This window comes from Equus przewalskii, chromosome 7 (genome assembly GCF_037783145.1).
Source record: "Equus przewalskii isolate Varuska chromosome 7, EquPr2, whole genome shotgun sequence".
In the NCBI taxonomy this organism is placed as follows: domain Eukaryota; kingdom Metazoa; phylum Chordata; class Mammalia; order Perissodactyla; family Equidae; genus Equus; species Equus przewalskii.
In genome coordinates, this window is record NC_091837.1 from 21,570,949 (window position 1) to 21,590,648 (window position 19,700).

The 19,700-nt window shown below is 36.7% G+C and overlaps 1 protein-coding gene across 2 annotated transcripts in view; it reads left to right on the forward strand.

Annotated features, from left to right (window-relative positions):
- The window catches only part of NAA25 (N-alpha-acetyltransferase 25, NatB auxiliary subunit), a 69,866-nt gene extending 52,618 nt beyond the window's left edge, over positions 1–17,248 (forward strand). For both annotated transcript variants that reach the window (XM_008525683.2, XM_070628867.1), the window contains 7 exons: positions 304–547; positions 940–1,063; positions 1,763–1,828; positions 2,958–3,055; positions 4,202–4,312; positions 8,563–8,709; positions 14,371–17,248. In XM_008525683.2, coding sequence (XP_008523905.2) covers positions 304–547; positions 940–1,063; positions 1,763–1,828; positions 2,958–3,055; positions 4,202–4,312; positions 8,563–8,709; positions 14,371–14,493 — 913 coding nt within the window. In that variant the 3' untranslated portion in view covers positions 14,494–17,248. The remainder of the gene's footprint in view (positions 1–303; positions 548–939; positions 1,064–1,762; positions 1,829–2,957; positions 3,056–4,201; positions 4,313–8,562; positions 8,710–14,370) is intronic.
- The last annotated feature ends 2,452 nt before the right edge of the window (positions 17,249–19,700 follow it).

The window sequence follows — 19,700 nt, forward strand, 5'->3', positions numbered from 1 at the left end:
AGTGTTTGGTTATTGGGGCACATTCTTTCTAATTTTTACTTTTCTGTCATTTGAAATTTTTATATCATGTATTTTGTTGAAATAGGAGAAATAGAGGGAAATGACATATTGGGGAGTTTATCATTCCAATTTGCTGGATACTGTCCTGGGGACTTGGACGATTTTGGTTTGTCCAAGATCGTTCAGCTAGTAAATGAAAACTGGGACCATTCAAAGGTGTCTTGACTGATGAAAATGAACTTTGAAAGAATTAAAGGTAACACATTGAATAAAATGGATGGTGTGGGGATCTTTCTTTTTAAGGGATGTTTCTGAAGAACATAAGAAACTTTCTTTGGAGGAGGAGACCCTGTGGTTAAAAATCCGTTCTTTAACATTGAGGCTGATCAGTGGGCTTCCAAGTCTTAACCACCCTGTGGAGCCAAAGAACTCGGAGAAGACCACTGAGAACGGTGTATCCTCCCGAATTGATATTCTCCGTTTGCTACTTCAACAGCTTGAGGTCGCCATGGAGATGGGAAAGCGATTTATTGAGAAGGAAATTCAGGTATCATCAATATGTATTTACCATCACAGCTGCAATCATCTATGACTTCTCTTTTTAAAAAGAGGAATTTGGGGTGGGTGAATAGTGAAGAACAGTATTTTGTCCTACTTTGTGGCATCTATAGGGAAAAGATGAATTTTGCTATCCAAAGTGGATGGTGAGGAGAAGCAAAATAGCTTTTTTCATGACGGTACATCTTTAATAGTCATCAACAAATTAATACGGCGTTTTTGTTTTCACCACGATTTAATTATTATTAGTTTGCTGACCAGTGTTTTGTAACTTAATCACTGAGATAGATTTTTATCCAGTAGTTATAGTTCCTCGTTTTCTTATTTTGTATAAATTTAGATGTATTCAAAGGACACTTCTTTTTTTCCTTTCTTTTCCAGTATCCTTTCCTTGGTCCTGTACCTACCAGAATGGCTGGATTCTTTAATTCTGGCTGTTCTCAGTGTCAGACCAGTTCTTTTTATCTTGTTAGTGATATTTATGAGCTGGACACCAATGGTTTACGTAAGTATACACTTGCATGGGTGTATAAATTGGGTCTTTGTCATTGAAAACTTAGTAAATGCAACAAAATATATATAACCTCACATATTTGGAAAAATTTGGAAGAGATGGAAGCTGTTCGGGAAATGTCTGGTTTAATATCCAAGAAGGTACATTCATAGGTTACAAGGTAATGTTTTAGAAACTTAAGCCCTTTCCATATTTAAAATCACTTATTAGGTCCAAAAGTTGAAGAATTTCTTATTTTGTTAAAATATTGTTGGATTTCAGATTGAATTCTTTGCTTAAAAATGAAGCGCTAAACTTTGTGGAGAAGAGTTTTTTCCTAAGCCAGTGAGAATCACAAATATCCCATACTTTTTTGTCCCCCTAAATCATAAGGTTTATAGATCTCGTCATTTAGAGTATTTGAAGTACATAGATTTCAAGTCCTCCCAGAGAATTTGAGGTAGTACTTTTGAAAGTGGAAAGGTAATTAATGCCTTTCTTTCCCTTTTCTCTTCCCCTTCCTCCTTCGTTTTCCTTTTCCTTTACTTCATCTTTCTGCCTGTCTCTCAGTGATGGAATTTAGGTGCCTCTGGGTCTTAAGAGAAAAGAAAATGTCCTTGCCCTTGACTTTCTTGCAGTTATTGATCTTGCTTCTTTATCTTACTAAAAAAATAAATGGGAAGTTTTTCATTTTATGTTTTTAAATTTTAGAGGATACAACAGAGATCCAGGAGCGAGTAGAGAATAGTCTTAAGTCTTTACTAGAACAATTAAAAGGTGAGTGCTCTTACTGTGGATTCCTGTATTGTATCTCATTGTCTAACAATAGCTCATTTTTTTGGTAGAAACTTGCAAGAGGATTTGAAAATAATAATGCATACTTTTGGTATTTTTAAAGACTTACTTTTAAGTTTAAAGAGTTTTGATTACAAAAGCAGTAGATACTTACTATAAAAAGTACACAGGTGGGTATGGTCTTTCCCCCTTTCCCAGCCCCACCCCCCCAGAGGGAAGTACTTGGAGTCTATACTCTTAGATGCCACCTAAACAGCCATACATGTGTACATGGAATTATACAGTACTGATTTGTTTTTTAACATATGAAAGCTATAATACGTGCTTTTCTCACTTCAATTTTTTGTTATCTTGGATACCTTACCATGTCGGTTATATATATATATATCCCGTTCGTTCTAAGGGCTACATAATATTCCACAGTAATGTATCAGTGTGCCAAATTTATTTATGTACTCGCCTATTGGGTATATAATATATTATGCTCTTGAGTTATTTCTAACAATATAACAATACTGAAATGAACATCTTGGGACACAAGTGATTGGGTACTTATTTGAGTATTTCCTTGGGATTAAATTCCTAAAAATAGAATTGTTTGGTAAAAGGGTACATAAATGCATTTCAAACCTATGAGGATCTTTCTTTTCAGAAGCCTAAATGGTCATTTATTTAATTGCCCAAATGAAGAATGCAAATTAAAAGATGATCAAGGTTATGAGAATAAAACATGGTATTTGTTATGAAGGTGCATTTCTACTATGCACTTTGGTCTTTTATTCCATAATGGCACAAGTTCTTCTAAATCATTCACTTTGAGTCTTAATTTTATTATGCCAATAGTCTATTTTGTAGAAAGGCTGCTGTTTAGACCCTAGAATATGTAATTTATAGGGCCATCATTTATATTTTGAAGACAATAGCAATAGTCACATGGCTTTTTAAAGAGCTTAAAATAGATATCCTTGTTGTTTGGTTCATTGTTGTGGGGGCAGCTTTCTGGATTAAGCTTTTATATTTGCTTAGTCTTTATTAGATTGTGCGTTGTGTTCCTAAAAATAGCATTGAAACAAAAGCTCAATAAAACCATAAAATATTTTTCTGTTTTCAGATGTTTTCAGTAAATGTAAAGGTGACCTCTTAGAAGTTAAAGATGGTAACTTGAAAACAAATCCTGCTCTTTTAGAAAATCTAGTCTTCTTTGTTGAGGTATGTTTTTGTTCTCTTCCTGAAAAACTCGATTTTCCTTAATTGTATGCAGGATTAATTTTTCGAAAATGAACAAGTAATAGGCACCTTATGCCTGTAATTTAATCCCCCAACCCTGCCTTTTGTTAATTGAAAGGCATTGTAAATCATTTTCTGAATCAGCTCCTTCCAAGAGTACTAAGATTTCATTCATAATGCTTAGGTAAAACTTCGTGAAATTTGCTTTACCATTCTTCAAAGATTGCTCAGATTCACTCCAAATCTAGCTGTTTTCTGTTCATTCTCCTTTCTGACTCAAGTATTATGTAATTTAAGTTAATTCCTCCAGCTCCTTTTACTTCTTGTTGCTATTCACTAATTACTCAGATTCTTCATTCCAAAGGAGATTCCAGGAGCTGACGTAGCAAAATTCTAGATAGCCAGAGAGAAGAGGAGGATCACGAATGCTCATAATCCATCATCTTTCCTTTTATTTCTGTCATGTTTACTTTTCTCTTCCTACTAGTCTGTAAGCTTCCTGAGGGCGGTTCTTCTCTGTTTTGTTGACTGGCATGTTGTCAGTGTCTAAGACACTGAACGAATGAGTAATAATTGCGTGGATACCTACAGGCACACACTGTAGCATGGGAGAAGGCATGTAAACACCCAACTTAATACAAGGGAGGAGGATATGTGCTGACCAGCTGGGGAGATTTCTCCATATATATTTAAGTTAAGGTTTGCAGGTGAGGCAGTGTCTTACCTGGCTGGAGAGGTGGATGGGGAGAGGTGTATTGTGAAGAACCTGTGGATCCCATGCCTAGGAATTCTGACTTTTTGCTTGACTGAAAAGTGTGTTAATAGATCCTCGCTTCCTACAGGGAAGTGAAAGGAAATTGGGCTGAGTGGATGGGTTTAGACCTGGAAGAGCCAGAAGAAAGGATAAAGGTTTAAGCCGTTACAGTATTCTGAGCAGGAGATGATGAAGGCCTGAATCAATGTGGTGATCAAAGAAATTAGGGAGTGGAGAGTTAAGAGGAGAAACTGAAGGGATTTGCATAGAAGAAGTGTCAGTTAGAATTTGTTTAATCCATAACCTTTAACTGTTCCTGATAGATTTTTTTAGTGTAATCCTTATTGATGATTTTGCAATTTTTCCTCTTTCAGACTATTTCTATTATCCTTTGGGTGTCTAGTTACTGTGAGAGTGTCCTGCGACCATACAAATTAAATTTACAGAAAAAGAAAAAGAAGAAAAAAGAAACCAGCATCATCATGGTAATAACAGAGAAAACACACGTAACAATCTGGCCTTGTGCAGCTGCTGCTTTTCACTGTTTTCTTGCATGTTGTAAGAGACCTTAGGATCCTCTACTCCCCCCCAACTTTTTTTTAATTACACATCTATGGAAAAACTGAACGACTAGTATAATGACACCCAGATATCCTTACCTAGATCATCACAGTTAACAATTTGCCATATTTGCTCTCTTTCTTTCTCTCATTTGTTGAAGAAAACTACAGACTTCATGATACTTCTTAACACACCAGGATAGAGCAAGGGCAGTCTCCTACAAAACCACAATACTCAAGAAATTTTCACACTCACAAAATTTAATATTGATACAATGATAATATAATGGCCATATTCAGATTTCCCCAGTTTATCCCAATTATGTCCTTTATAGTCTTTTCCAAAATACTAGAATCCTACTGAGCATCTGACGTGGCTTTTAGTTATATTTCTTTACCCTCCTTTTAATCTAGAACACTTCGTTAGTCTTTTGTTTTGTCTTTATTGTTAAGGAGTCTAGCTAAGGTTTTGGTAGAATGTCCCACAATCTGGATTTGGCTAATTGTTTCCTTAGATTTAGATTAAACGGGCTGGGCCTGTGGCATAGTGGTTAAGTTCAATGAACTCAGTTTCAGCTGCCTGGGTTCTCGAGTTTGGATCCCTGGTATGGACTCAAATCACTTGTCAGCCATGCTGTGGCAGTGACATGCATGGAAAATAGAGGAAGATTGACACAGATGTTAGCTTAGGGCTAATCTTCCTCAAGCTGAAAAAAGAGGAAGATTGGCACAGATGTTAGCTCAGGGCAAATCTTCCTCAGCAAGAAAAAAAAAAGATTTAGATTAAACATAAATGCTGTGTCCTTTTTAGCAAATTAAATCAGCAGGCACCAATGTTGTTATGTCCTATTATTCGTGATTTCCAATTTAATTACTTGATAAAAGAAGTGTCTACTGGATTTCTTCATTCTAAAGGTGCCTTTTCTCCCCTGTAATTAAAAAGTAATCTATGGGATGATGCTTTAAGGCTGTGAAAATCCTATTCCCCACTAGCCTTTTACCCATTGGTTTTAGCATCCATTGTTAGTCTAACTTGCGTGAATCATTTATTACATTGATGGTTCCACAATGGTGATTTTTAAAAATTCTGTGAATCTTTTATCATTTATTACCTGGCATTATTCTGTAAAATAGAGCTGTCCCACCCCCATTCATGTATATATATATTTGTATGTATATTTTTAATATCACTATCTGAGTATCACTCATTCTGTTTTAAATTTACCTTATAATCTATTATCATCAGTTTTTTTCGGATGCTCAATTGAAGCATTTCTTTTGGCTAATGGGAGCTACTATAAGCTATTTCCTATCCTTGAACATGTCCTCATCAGTTTTTGGGCCTTTACTTTCTGGAACAGCAAAAATGCTCCAAGCACTTTCCCATTGAACTAAAATCATACATTTTTCTGAAGAGCCCTGGTTCTGGTAGGGGAAATGGTATTTCAAAACCAAGATCTAGGTGTTAGGTGTACTAATTGCTGTTGGAGTTTCATTGCTTCTAGTTTATGTCAGTGGAGAGAGACAGGACATTTATTTACACACACAAACACGCAGAGTTTTAAATAATTCTCACTGATACCTTTAGTTTCAGTCCAACATCCTAGTGTTCTTCCTTCCATTCCTTCCCTCATTCCATATTTGAAGCTTCTTTTTTGCAGAGTGAGAACCTTGGTTCCCAGCAGCATCAATATATTTATTCATTTGCTGTTTTATAATAAATACCAAAGTTTTGGAATTAGTACATCAGTTCCACTACAAACCCAGTAAATAACAAACCCACTAAATTCAAATTTCAAACATTGAAATTCTTTGCAGTTCTTTTTTGTCCTTAGAATATGTTCTAGTGACTGTAGACAGTTGAGGTACTCTGTAAAACCACTGGAATTAAAAACTGAGATTATATTTTTAGTGTGATGTAAGTAACGTTCATTTATTTCTGTTTGTATTTGATTTTGGAGTTTCCCCCCATCTGATTTAACTTAATTTTTGAATGTGTAAAACATTAACATAATTTGTGTCCTTTTTGTAAGGAAAATTATTTAGGATTCATTCTCTCCATGACATGCTGTTTTATTAATGTTTGAATTTATCCTATCATTATTAATGGAGGATTTCTGTTGACTGTAGCAACATAATAACCATTGTCATTTGAAAATGTTGATGGTCTTAGTAGTAATACTGACTTCCTGCAGAATTCAGTAACAAGTCAGGAATTGCTTAGACTTGACACTGTGCTAGGCGTCACCATTCATGCACAAACAAAGGGTACTTAGATTTGGATGAGGGCCTAAATGGAAGAACTTCTCTCCTTCACTCTTTTGAAGATAATTTAATAGATCATGAGTGCAAAGTTTGAAAGTATAATTGGAGTTGCTCTCTTATTCTCTCTTCTAATGAAAGCCTACATTCCTAGAACTTGACAGTTAGCTTTTTGATATTTGGATTTTGTGGGGCTTTTGTAGTTGTTGCTTTTGTGATTTCCAAAAATGAGAATAGCTTTTCTATTTTTCTGATTATCAAAGTAACCTGAAGGTGTGAGTAAAGTGACGATCACCTGTATTCCCACCAACCAGTGAATAGCCACTGCAAACAAACGAGAATCATGCTCTATGGAAGGTTCTGCAACATGCCTGTTTTTCGTTATTTTCACGTAACAGGGTATCTTGGACATCTCTTCATTTCAGTAAATATAGATATATCTCATTACTGTTAATGGTTCTAGGCCATCCTGTTGTATTAATATACCATAACTTATTCCCATTGATGAATATTTTGTTCTGGTTTTTTAAAAATAGATAGTACTGTTTTAAAATATGGACAAATACACAAAGGAGAATTTATAGTATGATTTCCTTAGAATATCTCATAGATCTGAAATTACTGTGTACATACATTTTTACGTTCCTCAACAGTGTTGGTGTGTCTGTATCCTTACCCATCTGATAGACAAATATTAGTATTCCCTTTTTTTCTAATTTGCATTTAAAAAATTCTATTGATGTTGAACTTTCAAAGAAGATTTCTTGAGTGAAAAGCTAGCCTTACTAGTTGATTGGCTAGGTTTCTTGTGTTTACCTGTTCTTTTGAATTGTATCATATGTTGCTGAGATTTCTTTGTTGTATTTTCTGTTCCAGTTTTTCCCTAAGTTTCCTCTTGTGTAGTAATATTTTTCCTATTGATATGTTTTGAGCTATTTGTCTCTTAACAGTGTTATTAATCCTCTATCATATGTGATACAGGTTTTTTTTTCACTTTGTCATTTAACTTGAGTGATTTTTTAATCAATATGGTGATTTTTTTTAAAAAGTTATTTTTTTAATCATTCCTAGCTTAGCATAATGTTTAGAAAGACCTTTTCAATTTATGATTGCAGAAGTCATTACCTGAATTTTCTTCTGGTGCTTCAATGGATTTTTTCTTTTTTTAATTTAAGTATTTAATCTATCTGGAATTTATTTCAGTATTTACTATTTTATTTATTTTATATTTCCAATGTCTAGCTAGTTATCTCAGTACCAGTCATCCACTTGAAACCACTGTTTTGAAATGCCGCTATTTAAATTCCCCTATATTTTCTAGGCTGTCTTGGGACTTATTTCCTTTCACTCTTTGTCAGTTTACTTAGATACTTAGGTACCATCTGGATTTAATGTAACGTTATAATATACTCTAATGTCTATTAGGGCAAGTTCTCCTTAATTACTCCTTTTCATAATTTTCTTGGCTGTTGTCACCCATTATTTTTTCCATTAGGACTTAGAATATTTTGTTTCCGTTATTAACATTAGAGGAAATCTCAAGTCACAAAAAAGAAGAAATGAAGTCTTGGTTCCTCTCCTCTCCTTTAGTGTTCCAGGAGATCCTCAGCCCAAAGCTGAGTAATGATTAACTAAGATATTTTCTGTTTGTTTCCATCTGCAGTTCCCCAGAATGAAATAAAACCTCATTTTTTAAAAAATGGCTTAAGTCATCGTTGCTGAGTTAGCATTATTTGGTGGCAATTAAATTTACCTTGGTTTGAGAGATTTTTATATCCAACACTGTATCCATCCCTGTTATTGTTAACAGCATTAAGTAATACCATAGCATGAAATTAGTATAGCTTATGTGATGTAAGCATGGCACATGTGTTTGATAATCTTTAAACCTTTTTAAAAATCTTTTTTTCCAGCCACCTGTCTTTACCAGTTTCCAAGACTATGTTACTGGGATTCAGACTTTAATTTCCAATGTTGTGGATCATATTAAAGGGCTTGAAACACATCTAATTGCACTTAAACTTGAAGAACTTATTTTAGAAGACACTTCTCTCTCACTGGTAAGAGACTGTAGGCGATCAGCAATTAGTTATATATAGATATTCAGATGTTCTTTATCACAAGGACAAGTTAATTTTCAATTCAACATTCTCTCTTCACAGGACTTGTGATTAGAAGGTGCCTGGCAGTAGTTTTTTGTTGTGTTGTCGGTGGTAGTGGCTTTCCCTCTCTCTTCATTTCCCCCTGCCCCATCCCTCCTTTGTATACATTTTTGGGATTGTTCTTTTACTGTGAATACTCATGATGAATTGATGAGGAATGGAATTGGTACTGTCCCTGTTTTGAGTGCCAGAGGAAACCAGCCCTATGTTTGAGATCCAGGAACAATCTCGTTGGGTGAAAATTTACCTGCTGCTGGCTGCTTTGCCACTGCAGTAGTTATCACCTGAGAAAGGAGATAATACTGGATGTCAGTAATAATTAGATTAGAGCAAGGCAGCCCAAAAGGAATGGAACCAAGTATGGAATCAAAGGTACCAGTCATCAGATTTCTCCTGATAATTATTTTAGGCTAGTTTCTTAAAATTCTGTTAGCAACATCCCTGTTCAGTCTTGCCTTTAAAATGTGGATTCTTTTTAAAAATTAAAGAAAAGCTTTCAGTCTGAAATAATTGAAGATTTAATGGTGTCAGGTGAGTTAACATTCACTAGCCTGGAGTAACTCGGTTTATGATTTTGATAGGAGCCAGAAGGGCGATGGTGGAGCCACCTGTTTCTAGCTAGTTGCTCCAGTGATGAAACTCTGATCTTGAAGGAATGCTTCCCTTGAGCACTTTGTCTAACCTAAAGCCTCTGCTGATGAGGGAACTTGTCCAATAATCTGAGGGCAGCCATCATCCTAGCCTGAGACCTCTCCCCAGACCTTCCTGGGGAAAGGAATGAATGGAATCCTGCTTGCCACACCAGCTTTAAAGATTGTAAGCCCCTCTTTTGTAAAACGTTAACAAGTTAGTGCTTTGAACAAGGGGCTTAACTGTGGGAATGCCTCAGCGCATTTTACATTTCCAAAGACTGATTAAAGAAAGGAGATGTGTTGAGATATGAAACTAGAAGTTTAGTTTTAGCCAAACAAAAACGTCAGCTGTTTTCCTGTGTACATTAGAATGAATATAGACTTCAGTGGTGATTAGAAATACTAATTGATGGATTATTTAGTTCTTTAGTATTTTTTGTCTTCCTTTTTTTAAGGCTTACGTTGTTTTGAAAGTAAAATATGCACATGGTAAAAAAACTTCAAAGAATAAAGAAAGTATACAGTGAAATATCTCCTTCCCAATGTAACCCATTCCCCAGCTCCCTTTCCGAGGAGGAACTGCTGTCATCAGTAGTTTCTTGTGTGACCTTCCTGAGTTAGATAACCCAAGCATAAGCATATCTTGTGTGGTCTTCCTGAGTTAGATAACCCAAGCATAAGCATATCTTGTGTGACCTTCCTGAGTTAGATAACCCAAGCATAAGCATATCTTGTGTGACCTTCCTGAGTTAGATAACCCAAGCATAAGCATATCTTGTGTGGTCTTCCTGAGTTAGATAACCCAAGCATAAGCATATCTTGTGTGACCTTCCTGAGTTAGATAACCCAAGCATAAGCATATCTTGTGTGACCTTCCTGAGTTAGATAACCCAAGCATAAGCATATCTTGTGTGGTCTTCCTGAGTTAGATAACCCAAGCATAAGCATATCTTGTGTGACCTTCCTGAGTTAGATAACCCAAGCATAAGCATATCTTGTGTGGTCTTCCTGAGTTAGATAACCCAAGCATAAGCATATCTTGTGTGGTCTTCCTGAGTTAGATAACCCAAGCATAAGCATATCTTGTGTGATCTTCCTGAGTTAGATAACCCAAGCATAAGCATATCTTGTGTGATCTTCCTGAGTTAGATAACCCAAGCATAAGCATATCTTGTGTGGTCTTCCTGAGTTAGATAACCCAAGCATAAGCATATCTTGTGTGATCTTCCTGAGTTAGATAACCCAAGTATAAGCATATCTTGTGTGACCTTCCTGAGTTAGATAACCCAAGTATAAGCATATCTTGTGTGACCTTCCTGAGTTAGATAACCCAAGTATAAGCATATCTTGTGTGACCTTCCTGAGTTAGATAACCCAAGTATAAGCATATCTTGTGTGATCTTCCTGAGTTAGATAACCCAAGTATAAGCATATCTTGTGTGACCTTCCTGAGTTAGATAACCCAAGCATAAGCATATCTTGTGTGGTCTTCCTGAGTTAGATAACCCAAGCATAAGCATATCTTGTGTGACCTTCCTGAGTTAGATAACCCAAGCATAAGCATATCTTGTGTGACCTTCCTGAGTTAGATAACCCAAGCATAAGCATATCTTGTGTGGTCTTCCTGAGTTAGATAACCCAAGCATAAGCATATCTTGTGTGATCTTCCTGAGTTAGATAACCCAAGCATAAGCATATCTTGTGTGGTCTTCCTGAGTTAGATAACCCAAGCATAAGCGTATCTTGTGTGATCTTCCTGAGTTAGATAACCCAAGTATAAGCATATCTTGTGTGATCTTCCTGAGTTAGATAACCCAAGCATAAGCATATCTTGTGTGACCTTCCTGAGTTAGATAACCCAAGCATAAGCATATCTTGTGTGATCTTCCTGAGTTAGATAACCCAAGCATAAGCATATTATGTCTGCCTTCCCTGCCACTTCTCACCTTTACTAATACACAAGTGATAACATACTATACACGTGGTTTTGTCTCTTGCTTTTTGTACTTAGTCTCTAGGAGATCATTACATATGAGTACTTATCTACCTTATTCTTTTTAACTGCTATGTAGTATTTCACTATTTCTTGACATACAAAATGTATGTTCACTATAAGAGAATTAGAAAACAGAATAGCACCTCCCAGTTCCCAGCCCCAAATCAATCAGTCCCAGTCCCACCATCCAGAACCATCTCCACCTGTCCCTCTTCTGTATTCTTGTAATACATTTGTATCTGCCATTAGCCTTTATGACATCAAGGAACTTGGGTACCCAGTAAAGGCCTAGTAATTGAATTCTTGAGAAATAGGTGCATCCTAGGTAGGATTCTTGCCTTCTACCTCCCACTTGCACACCACTCTGAAAGGAGAGAGACTTGCTGGTACTTTTGGAACACTTCTACAAAGAAATCTGAAAATTTGTAGTAGATTTGGAGCTGTTTAACTTTTTAATTTTTAGACCAAACCCAAACTCATTTTCTACTCCAAACTCCCATCCCCTTGAGTGAATACCAAAGAAAAACAAAACTTAAAATTACAGTACCTATTTAAAAAAAGAAAATGAAAAAATCTTAAAGATCGCACCCTTGAACAAGTGTCACATTATTTCATGTGGTTGGGCTTTGCTGAGTACATTTACGATTTTCAATAAGTAGATATAAATTTATTGAGCTAACTGTTGTTGGGCTAAATGCTTGCAGAAATACAGTGATCAGAGACCTCGCTGTAGAGAGATAACATACAAATTACTTAACTAAATTGGAAATATGCTATAGGCACAAAAATCTGAGCGAGTCAAAGAGTCTCACTGGAGAGGGGACATTTGAGGATTAAGAAGTTTTCACCAGGGAGACAAGAATGGAGGAAAGGAATCCCAAGCAGAAGGAGGCAAAACACACAAAAGAAGACAAAAGCACAGAGGCAGGAAAGTGAATTGTGTGGGGCACCTGGAGTCAGTCGGCAGAGCCAGAGCACATGGTATGTGAGAAGGACTGTCAGGTACACGAGTGACAGGCACAGTAGCCCTGCTTTTGTCCAGACTGTTGAGTGGTTGTTCTTGTTAAAAGATCTGTCTGCCTCCTGAAATGAAGTATGAGATTTCTCGTTTTGATTATTGTCAAAGTTATGCTTAACTTTGAGCTACTCTAGGTTTTTCAAGCCCTGGCTCTGTCCTCATCTTTTGACTTTGGGAAAGTCACTTGCCCTCTCTGGGCCTCACTTGCTTTATCTGTAAAACGGAAGTCATAATAATATCTACTTCATAGGATTATGGTGAAGATTAAACAAAATAGTAGTGGCATTATATTGCCTACTTGTGTTAAAGTCACAGTACATATAATAGACTGAGCAGCAGTCGTCATCAAATACAGGATCCGTATAGTGCTAGGGACTTTCCTTGAGTAAAAGAAAAAAAAATCTCTTCAATTCCGTTTCCATTAGGCTCATTTCTTTTTTCTTTCCTTCTTTTCTTTGTAAACTCGAAACACTATGAATAAGACCTCTAGACTGCCACCTCTGGTCCTGGTCCCTCTCTTCCTCCCTAGGGGTATCCATTGAAACTGGTTGTGTGCCAAGACTTTTTTTCTTTTTTGCATTTATACTTATAAATACACAATACTATTTGTATCTTTTAAATTCTAAAACCATCTGGTTTTAATGTAACTTTATAAGGTACTCTAATACCTGTTAGGTTTTTAAAAGTAAATGATATACTATTCTGAAGCTTGGCTTTTTTTTATTTCACTCAACCTTATATTCAAGAGATCCGTTCAGGCTAATGCATATAGATCAATCTTATTCTTTTAGACAGCTGTATAGTATTCAAAATATGAACGTACCAGAACCATTGGACATTTTAGGTTGTTTCTGTACATTTGTTTTTACGTATAATATTGAAATGTATTTGTATATACCTTCTGATGCACATGTTGGGTCATAAGGTGTGCTTACCTGGTTTCTTCTGGGCTTTGCAATTCTGCCAACTTCATGTAGATCTAACCACTTCTCAGCCAACCTCCTTTCTGTGTTTGAACACTCCATCCCCTTCACTTTTTGTGGTCTCTACCACAGGTCAAATATGCATCAGTATTTAACTCACGTATTTGAGTAGGCTTAGGAAAGCTCTGGTCTTTTTTAGTCGTTTGGCCAACCCATGGACTTTGTCAGTATGGAGGGAGACTTGTCAATATTGTAACTAGAAAAGATGATACTGGTAAATTTGATGCCTTTAAGAAGTGACTGTGATAATGTCCAAATTAACAATAAATTTCTAATTTTTTTCCAATGAAACTAATAATCAGAAATCTCAATTTTTCCATTTTGTACAGCTGATAACAAAATGGTAGGAATTTTATGTCCAAACTACTTAGTAATAATTACTTACCTTTTTTCTTTTTCTTTTTCTTTTTTTTAAAGATTTTATTTTTCCTTTTTCTCCCCAAGCCCCCCAGTACATATTTGTATATTTTTAGTTGTGGGTCCTTCTACTTGTCCCATGTGGGATGCCACCTCAACATGGCTTGATGAGCAGTGCCATGTCCGCACCCAGGATCCAAACCCGCGAAACCCTGGGCCGCTGAAGCGGAGGGCACGAGCTTAACCACTTGGCCGGGGGGCCGGCCCCTACCTTTTTTCTTGATGAAAAATAGTAATCAGAAATCTCAGGCTTTCGACTTTACAAACAAAGGTTACTTGAAAGAATAATGCTGCTAAAGCAACAGGGTCTCAGTGAAAAATCACACGGAAAAATATACATGTGTGATGAGCTTTAGCCTTCTTTTCATTTTATGAAATTGAAAATGACTCACTGTATTCTGATGGAGCTTGCAGTAAGACCAAAGGTAATGGTAATTTTAACTTGTATCTGAGGAACCATAATCTGGGGGAATGCTTTCTGAGCAAGACCACTAATTCTTGTCTCCTTTGTAGGAAGAGAGAAAATTTTCAAAGACTGTGCAAGGGAAGGTGCAGAGCAGTTATCTACACTCACTTCTGGAAATTGGGGAGCTGCTGAAAAAAAGACTTGAGACCACGAAGAAACTAAAAATTTAAGGAAGTGTGAACCACAGGCACTGATGACTCTCCAACAGAAAATGTTATCCTCTTCCCAGGCAAAAGCTACATCTGGTTGACCATCATTTTAATCCAGAACTTCCTCATAAAATGCATGAAGGACTTTGATTGTGAATTAATTTTTTAGGTATTAAATGTATACAACTGATTAAATTATTGTATATAAACCAGAAGCAGGACCCTCATCTGGGTTTGACCACTTTTTATACATGTTCATATGCATATGGCAGCCACAAGAGAACCCCACTTTTCTTCTTCCCTTCTATCACCAGACACATCTGGTGGTGGTAGTGGTGGTGGTGGTGGTGGTAGTGGTGGTGGTGGTGGGGTCCTATAAAAGCAGCAATAGAAATTAAGCATAAAGCATCAACCTCAGAGCAGCTGAATGGCCCTGCCGTTATAGCAGTGGGTCTTTTGGTCTGGTCCTTGAGCCTTAGGAAGCAGAAGGCAGAAGTAGCGGGGGACCATGACTGGAAGCAGGCCCTCTTGCCACAATAGCATTTTAATTTTGAGGCTTCCTCAGCTGCTTGGCTCCCATAGAACCCAAGGCAGGTACCCAAAGGGCCTCAGATGAAGTTTGGCATAAGCACCTGCCACTGAAGGGCACCATTCAGACGACCACAGGCATTCATTTTTTGGCTTAATAGTCCAGATAGCCAAGATGTCTCCATCCTTGCTCCTGTGAGAGTTAAATCACGGGCTTCTGTTAACTTACAGTTGTTTGGAGGGGAAAGCAGTGCAGACCACTTATAAGCCTGCTGAGGACTAGCTTGCTTCTTTCATCCATTTGGGAAAGATGGGAATCACTGTTCTAAAGAAGAGAAGTGTATATAATTTATGCAGGCAAGTCTAATACCAATGTCATTGGTTTTGTGAGATATATATATATATATATATGTATATGCTTTTACATATATATGTATTTTCAAGCATATATATACAAATATATGCTTGAAAATAAAGATTTAATACTCTAGTGTTTTTTAAGTGGGGGGTTTGGGAAGGAGGGAAGGAATGTATATTATGGACTTAACCTAGGTTTCAAGTTTTGGGCTGGCAAAAGAAATGTTATCCATTCGGTTTGAGGTTCAGACTGTTTTCTTCAAACTTGAGAATTACACCAGGATGGTGTTTACATTGTTCACTTGGAGCTCCCTAAGACTATAGCTTCAGAGGTTGGTCTGATGGAAGATAAATATTGCTCTTGAAAATGTTATCCAGTTCATACAATTGCTTTGATAACTTTTTTTGTGTTTGAATCTGCTTCTGTTTTTGGTCTTTGTTACCCAAATACCGCTTAAGTTAGTAATTCTGTAAGAACAAAGAAATGAATTTGATAAGGAAATTCAAGCATCTGATGGAGGATTGGTCTTGAAGACCTTAAAAGTCTTTTGCAACTCACTTCTCCAGTGAAATGTGATACTTTTCTTTTAAAAGCAACCAAAAGAGAGCTTGGAAAATCTCTGTATGCAGAGCAGATACATTTTGTCCTCTCGTTTTGACTTTCTTAGACTCACAATTTAATAGAGTGATTAATAACTGTTTAAACTTCCAAGGAAATTTTTAAGAAAGTTACTACATTATCTGTTCAAAATAAGACGTTGGAAATCCTAGTCCATCAAGTAATTTCAAAAAATTATTGCTGATGTAAATTGGTAGCCACAGCTCTCACACCCCATCCCAAAACGAAAAACTGCCTTGAACAAGATGAATTGAAAATTCTGATTGATTCCAAATCTAATTAGTGACAACATCTCATAATTTCATAAAACTATGGCCAATTTAGATGGAACTGTGTGTGTATGGGGGTGGGAGTATGTGTGTATGGCATGTGTTCTTGAAATGATGTTTCCTTGATATCCAAAAATACTGTACATAAAAATAGAAATGCTCTTTGAAACAAGTCTATCAACTGACCATGATCAATATAGCGTATGTGCTCAGTGGGCTGGCCTTGGTCCTCAGGGACAGTGTGTGACTCCAGTGGTCTGCCTAACTAGTCTCTTGCCTAGGTGCATCTGGGACCTCTGCTGGTTTTAGTGACAAATAATGTTCTGTTGAGGTTATGCTTCCTTTACTACTTGCTGATTTTCCTACTAAATGTAGCATTTCAGTTAGATCCAACCTCTTACATTTTGAGATAATTGTAAAAAGAATGAAATTATGCAGAAATGGCCAATATCTTTTATTGATCTATTCTTTTGGAAACTGTCATGCACTATAAATTGTGTACAGTTAAAAAATATATATATATATATTCTTACATGAGTAAAAACCACCCTCTCCAGCAATTGTATGTCATTGGTATTTGAAGAGAATTCCCAAATAACGCATTGCTGCTGCTGCTGTTTTTGGTTTGTGTGGGGTTTTGTTTTGTTTTGTTTGTTTTTGTGTGGTAAATTGATATTTAAGAGAAAAAAAAGGAAAGGAGAAAAAATACTACTGTTTACAGACTGAAAAATTACTGCTTTTTATACTACTGAGATCTTAAGTTAAGACTCTCCAAAGCAAACATTTGGTTTAAATCATTTATCTGATGTGGATAAAAGATAGAGAAATTTTTAGTGTTCTCCACATAATGGAAAATGTACAAATGCCTAGCTGTGTTGCCCATCAATTTTGTATATTTTCATAATTTTAATTGTTCAAAATTGCATTATATTTTGCAATCACTATGTTCAATCTGGATTTGTCTTTCATTTTAACTTTTAATATAAAAAGGGGTTTCAATGTATCTATGGCCTTGTTACTGAAACTCTCCCTACTTATTTGATGTGATTAATACGGGAAGTAGATATTCTTCCTTCTTCGGAACTAAGTGAAGCATATAGCGCATCTGCTTTAACCTGGAGGGTTAATTTATAGCAACGCTTTTAAGTTGGCACTTCTGCCTGGTTCATATTTCTTTGGATTCCTAGAAGCCACAACTTTCAAATGATATAATGCATGTCAATTTTGTATTCAGCATTATACTCCCCAGCAAAATTGTAATACTTTTGAATTTAAAATTTTTATTCCAAGGGCCCTAGTCATTTTGTTTGAAAGTAGTACCTTGCATGCTTGCATTCATTAATTCAACATATATTTATTGAGAACTATTTACTATGTGCCAGACTCCACTTTAGGCTCTGCTGATATAATGGTAAGTGAAACCCAATATCCTAGTTAATGGCAGAGGTGGAGGAAGAGACAATAAAAATAAATACTACTTTGTAATTAAGTCCTGTTTAATCAAATAAAACAGGATATGTTGATAAACTGGGGCATGAGAGGACCTCTGGAGTGGTGCCACCTGACCTGAATGAAGAGTCAGGTATGGAAAGGGGAAGACAAGAGCAAAGCCCTCAAGGCAGGAAACTGCTGAGCACGTTCCAATGACAGAAAAAAAAAGGCTCAAGTTGCTGGGACTCAATGAAAGAAGTGGAATGAAGGTAGGGATTGAGAAAGTAGAGGGGATCAGAGCAATCAGGAGTCTGTAGCCAGGGGAAGGAATGAGATTTCTAAATTTAGTAGGAAGTTACTGGAGGATTTCAGACAGGCTGATGAGATGATTTATCCCAAGAGGACATGAACTCACAGGCTGAGATCAAGTTTATTCAGACAGACTGACAACACACTGGGAAGGAGAGAGAGCCGTTTGTTTTCCCTCTCCTAGTTTCCTTTTCTGTCTTGTGATATTAAATGCCCTTACCTGAGCCCTGAAAAGGCTTTTTGCCTGCTTCTTAGGTTATGAGTTAAGTCCATCTCCTTTTTTCCTTTATCAAAAAGTGGATACTTGGATATACCTCGCTGCCATTTTTAACTTTGCCCAAAAGGTGGGCTCAGGTTTACACTTTTTTCTGTTTCCCGTTTTTTAGATGCTGTCACTGCCTTGATGCAGACATGTATATCATAATAACAAGCAGAAGGTAAGCAACCATGAGCCAAATGCTTATAGAAATTATTTGTGGGGTACCTACAACAGTTTATGCTTGAGGAGCACAAGGTTTTTTGCAGCCTCCAGCTTCTGTGTGTCGCAGCTAGTGCTTTACATATGAGAAAAGTAGTTATTGCAGATAACGCTACTACCTAAGGCCACCAAGTGGGGTAAGGGTTGGATAAGATTCACTCAAGCATTGATGAAATGAGCTAAAATTCAGAACCCTCCCACACCATCTCACTTTTTTTTTTTTTTTTTTTTTTGGTGAGGAAGACTGGCCCTGAGCTAACATCCGTTGCCAATCTCTTTTTGCCTGAGGAAGATTGTCCCTTAGCTAACGTGACAATCTTCCTCTATTTTATGTGGGATGCTGCCACAGCATGACTTGATGATCAGTGTGTAGGTCTGTGCCTGGGATCCAAACCTGGGAACCCCAGGCTGCTGAAGTGGAGTGCACGGACTTCACTGCACCAACAGGCTGGTCCCTCACATTCTTAATCTTGACGGCCACATTCAAATCCCTAGATTCTATCTTGGTTCTCTGTTGAATAATCTCTCTTGCTGCAATTCTAATGCCAGCATTTCTTTTTGTGGCACCAATTACCAAGGACTATTTCTAAACTAAAATTATTCTTTACACTATTTGAGATAACTTGCAAGTTCCTTAGAACAGGATTCATGTTGCATCCAGGTTTGCTTCAGGTTATCTGGAAATTCCCTTAAAAATGTATATAATTATTTTGATTCTGAGAAGCCAGTCCACAGCCTTCACTAGCAGTCTGATTAGCAGCATTTGAGCCACAATATTAATTAGATCCTAAGAAGTAGAAGGAAGGAATCCATTTGACTTAAGTATCAGGGAAGACTGAATTTTACGTGGCATATGCAGATCACTTCAGACTCCAAACTAGACACAGACTCAAAACACTAAAATGAAAAATATTTGGAACAAAGAGCCTCTGATGTATGATAACTCTAGTCCTGCCCAATAGCCCATGTTTCTTCAACTCAAGACCCTATAAATAATGATACCCAGCCTGGACCCATCCAGTGAAGTACCCATGGATGTGTTGCCACCTTTCTTTCATTCCTCACAATTGAGAATCAAGATAAAACCACATTCAGGGACTGCGGATGAATTTAGTTCTAGAGTTCTTTCCTTACCTGCCATTTGTTACTCTAATTTCCATAAGACAGTGAATACTTAGTTCTTTGGAAGTGACCCTGTGTTAGATGAGGAAAAACTAGAACAGCTAAAGTAAGTTCA